We start from the raw sequence: 4773 nt of genomic DNA, 5'->3' as shown, positions 1-4773 counted from the left end.
AAACACTTTCTCCATATGGATTGGGTAATACTCCTGAATTTGTTGGTGAGCTAGTCTCAAATAATTGTTTACATCCAAAGAGATTCAAACCTTAAACTTTATAAAATTGCCACCAAGATCAAAGCCCTCATCACTTGAGCCAACCCCTTCGTGTTATGTTATTTGTAAAACTAAAAAGTGTTTGTTTTGGTTTATTCTCTTGATTAAGAGTTTGAAGACTAATGTTACTCACCCCAATTTTATTAGACTGGTGTGATAATGTTCATAAGCTTTTATTTTATTTTATTTTTTTCATAATAATGATTGATCCAATTGATATGGACCTATCATATCAGTCTAATAGGATGAGTGTAGTAGTATGATTTTTAGCATTACCTTTTTTTTTCTTTTTTTTAGTAATACAACATTTTATCTCAAGTATTACTTAATGCCGATGCGTCAATGTCAATCAACTAACACTTCAATTTGTTTTTAAATAAATCTAAAGGTTATACAGGACTGCCACTTTAACATTATGTGATAGTTGTGGGATAAAAATGTGATTTTTAGCATTATTATAAGAACTTATGAATCAATGCCTTCAAAACGAAGATCAATTTTAAAAATTACACTTTTATCTTATTATTATCTCATCATATTATGTGTCAATGTCAATTTACTCTTACTAAAAAAAGATAAAAAAATCTAAGAACCATATCAACAAAATAAAATATAATATAACTTTTAACATTATTCTCAAACCGAATTATAGATTATGACACATATAATTGTGCACAAAATGACCCCCAATAGTCGATAGGCCAATCGCTATCTTACATTCACTGAATTATTAATAAGATTACCCAACTGGCAAGGCAGGTTGAAAGGGACTCTGACTATCGCATGTCGTTCTTCTTGCTCCGCCGTGAACTCCAGCCCCGCCCCTCAAGCGAATCTAATGTATTTAAATTAGAACAAAATGAGGTAATTGGGCTAACCCTCTCACCAAGTTACCCTTTTTTTTTTTAGAACAACCAAATAAAAAAGAAAAATGTTTCCCATATATATATATATGTGTGTGTGTGTTTTGCTCACAAGTAGTAGACTGTGAAAGTCAATATAGAAAGCAATGAAGACACTAAAAACAACATCAAATTAAGGAAAGCTGTAAAGCACAATATTGTTCACAATTATTAATGATATTAACAATGAACGTAGTCACAGATCCACTAGCTTCCTTATGACAACTAACCCATCCCCCAGCCTGCTGTACAAGCATCAATGACACAATTACTTGGTTTTCAAGCATCAATGACACCCACATCACATCATCATCATCATCACCATCATATATACCTTGAGATAACGTTGGAATGATCAGCGTTGACGGAGTCCTCATCAATGTCATCAAAGAAGTCATCTCGTGCATTGATAGCAAGCATAAGGGTAACCAACCAGAAGAGAGCTGCATCAAGGGACGCAAAAGCCCCACCACCCAGGAGGCCTGTTTTAGCAGTGGGGCAATCTGTTTCCAGATTGTGATGCACAAATCGTGAATGGTGAAGTTGTTCTTCAATGGTAGGCCATAACAGAAATGTTGCCCCTAAACCAGTTGTAAACCTGGGTTTCACAATTTCACCACCATCATTATCCTCGCACGTAAAAATATATGCAAGAATCACGTGATTCAAAGGCAGATATGAATTTAATAATTAAATTGAGATAAAAGAATTTCTTCCAATCAAGTTTGAAGAAAAATTTATCTGTAAAACAAAGAGCCATATATATAGATAAATAGCAACAGAGCCCTATTCACATCCGACCTAGCAAGTATCGACTTTTATTGTCCTGCTTTAAAGACAAATATCAATTTAATAGATTGAGTTAAAATAATTTCTTCCAATCAAATCTGAAGGAAATTTTATCTATAAATAAAAAAAAGAGCTACATTGATAAATGAGAAGTGCTAGGGAGCTAAACAAATGAACTCAGAAAAAATTTTAAACTGACGTGACAGACAAAAGAGAGAGAATTGCATTTTTTTTAATTTAAAAATCCTTGCCACATCAGTTTAAAAATTTTCGAGGTTTATTTATTTGGCTCTCTAGCACCTCTCTTGATAAATAGCAACAAAGCCCTATTCACACCTGACCCTTTTTACTACACGACTATTTTGGCTCGGGCGAAATTACATGCACAATTGGTGCTCCAAATAAGATAGACCCTTCAACATTAATTTTTTACTCTCAAAAAGTTGTTTTTATATAATTTTGCCCTCTTAAACTTAAAATTTTAGTTCCGCCCCGGCTTTGGCTAGCTAACCCAATAAAAATACATTATAAAGTAAATAAAATAAGAGGGTATATATGAAAGTTGAGAAGAGAAATGTTACTTACAAAGAGATGTTAAAGAAGACGGTGAAGGTAGAGCTTTTGAAGAGCGAGGAATTTGGAACGGATTTGCCTTTGTAAGGGTAAAAGAGTGACAAGTAGCCAACGACGGTAGAAGCTACAAGAAACGCAAATGAGAGATATCCCAAAGCAATTGTCGGGCTCGCTGGGTACTGGCAAATCACCACACCTTTACCGGGTATTGGGGTTCCGGCTGCAGGCTATCAAACCCAATTTCATCAACACAAAATCAAATTTATTAGGGGATTTATATATATACGTATTTGAAAACAAAAAAGACGATCCACATAGTCAAATGGTTCATTTAGGTTTACGATTTCAAAAAACGTGATTTCAAAATAGTGATTTTAAACTGTAATTTGAAAACGTGATTTTTTTTAAATACGCAGTTAAGGGCTTGTTTGAGATTGTTTTTTTGGACCTCAAAAGTGCGTTTAACACCTTAAAAGCACGTTTGAACAAAAAAAAAAACCCGCTTTTTAAAAAAAATTCAAAGCGCTTTTGAATGTCAAAAAGCTTAAAAATAGTCAAAACGCACTTTTGACAAAAGCTTAAAAATGAAGCTTTTGCCCAAAAACATTTTTTTTACTTAAAAGCTCAATTTCTCAAACTCAATCCCAAACAGACCCTAAGTGTTTAAGCTTTTAAATTTGTGTGTTTTATTAAGATACAACAATATCACTTTGCTCATGTGAATGGCACTTGGAACATGTATCACGGAGTAAGATTTCAAATGCCATAAAAGCTTTGGCTTCCCTTACATGAGATGGTTTAAGGCTTGCGATTTGAAAATGTAAAGAAATCTACGTTTTTAAATCGCAATTCCAAATAATCTATGTTTTTGTGATTTGGATTAAAATCGTATTTGTTGTTTATGAAATAGCAATGACAAATGCACTCTAAGAGCCCATACAACTTGGCAATTTTGCAAGCCAAACACATATTTAAAACCAAAATCACAAAAAAAGGTAAATCGAATTATAATTTTGTCAAATATTTAATTGTGTTATAGAAATTTGCATATTTTGAAAGAGACAACGAAGAGAAGAGATAAATACCTTCTTAGTTTCGGCTACAATGCCCAATATGAAAGAGACAACCCCGAGTGCACCCACGACAATAGCCATATTTGTTGCAGTGACCGCCATGCTCCCAGAGACGACAAATTATGGGATGCTAAATCCATGCAAGATTCAACGTGAAAATTATTATGGAGATGAGACCGATTATAAGATTATGATCATAGCAATATGGCATACATATTTAGGATCGGTTGTCTAATTCGCAGATTTTAGACCGTCCATCCACTAATCGAGACAGATAGATTTCATAGAGATTGAATTGCTAACAATCTGGATTCCTTATCTACCATTGGACAGAACTAGGGAGCGATCTAGTAATTCAATCAGTAAATTGTTGGATCCGGATCCGAATACGAGGGGCGCGAGCCTCCGATTTTGAAATTTTTTTGTTAATATACATATATATGCCTCATGAAAATTAGGCTTTAACCCTATTAAAATTAGGTTTGATCTCTTGTTCATGCTTTAGCCTTGGAAGAAAAACCCTAATTCTCACATACAATTCAGGCAACGATTCTTTGCAATATCCACCATGGGTTTAGGCATGAGATGATCATGTTAATTAAAAATCAAATTTGTGAAAGAAACAAGAAATGAACTGAGAAAAAAAGAGAGAGAATTTGGGAACAATTTTGATAAACAAAGAAAGGTAACCCCTTAGGGTTTTTCTTTCTTCATGGAGCTGAATTCAAAACAAATAAAATTATAAGATCTGCTTAAAAAGAAAATTCAGATTGTAACAGGAACTCCATATCATATTAATTATTTAAAAAAAAAAAAAAAAAAATTGGAATCAATCTAGGTCCAAAAAATTAACACAAAATGTAATAGTATTCAAGAGATTAATGAAAATAGAGAAAGAAAAAAAAGAAAAAAGAAAAAAAAAAAAAAACCATAAGCTTTACCTTGGCGTGTCTCTTTCAAGGTTGGGACTCTGCAGACTGCGAACGAGGTTAATTTGTTGATTATATATAAGAGATTAATGAAATACGTGAAGTATTTGGACACTTTTACGGCGTACATTCAGGAATTATTTACCTTCGTAGATTCAGAATCTTGTTGGAATTTACCTTAAATGGGATGCCACGGGCTGTCAATCCACCATTTTCTACCAACTGTATTTTACCTGTATTGTTAAGAGTTATTATAGTTTATGAGTATTCTAATTTCTCCCACAGTAATTTTGTATTTTTTTAATTTTTACCCACGTGAAGTCTTAAGACTTACGAGGTTTTTTTTTTTTTTTTTAGTTGGAAAGTCCACATACTCTCATCAAATTACTACTTAATTGATATTGTCCC

At 33.1% G+C, this 4773-nt stretch overlaps 1 protein-coding gene across 1 annotated transcript; it reads right to left on the bottom strand.

Moving 5' to 3' along the window:
* Window positions 1–789: 789 nt before the first annotated feature.
* On the bottom strand, window positions 790–4435 carry LOC132190230 (uncharacterized). Its single transcript, XM_059605151.1, has 5 exons — window positions 4378–4435; window positions 3449–3566; window positions 2376–2590; window positions 1336–1599; window positions 790–934 (listed from the first exon to the last, which is right to left on the bottom strand). The coding sequence occupies exons 2-5, from the start codon at window positions 3536–3538 to the stop codon at window positions 925–927; spliced, it is 579 nt and encodes a 192-aa protein (XP_059461134.1). The 5' UTR covers window positions 3539–3566; window positions 4378–4435; the 3' UTR covers window positions 790–924.
* Window positions 4436–4773: the final 338 nt, after the last annotated feature.

The sequence above is a fragment of the Corylus avellana genome, chromosome ca8 (genome assembly GCF_901000735.1).
Source record: "Corylus avellana chromosome ca8, CavTom2PMs-1.0".
Classification (NCBI taxonomy): domain Eukaryota; kingdom Viridiplantae; phylum Streptophyta; class Magnoliopsida; order Fagales; family Betulaceae; genus Corylus; species Corylus avellana.
This window is presented reverse-complemented; position numbering and strand designations above follow the sequence as displayed.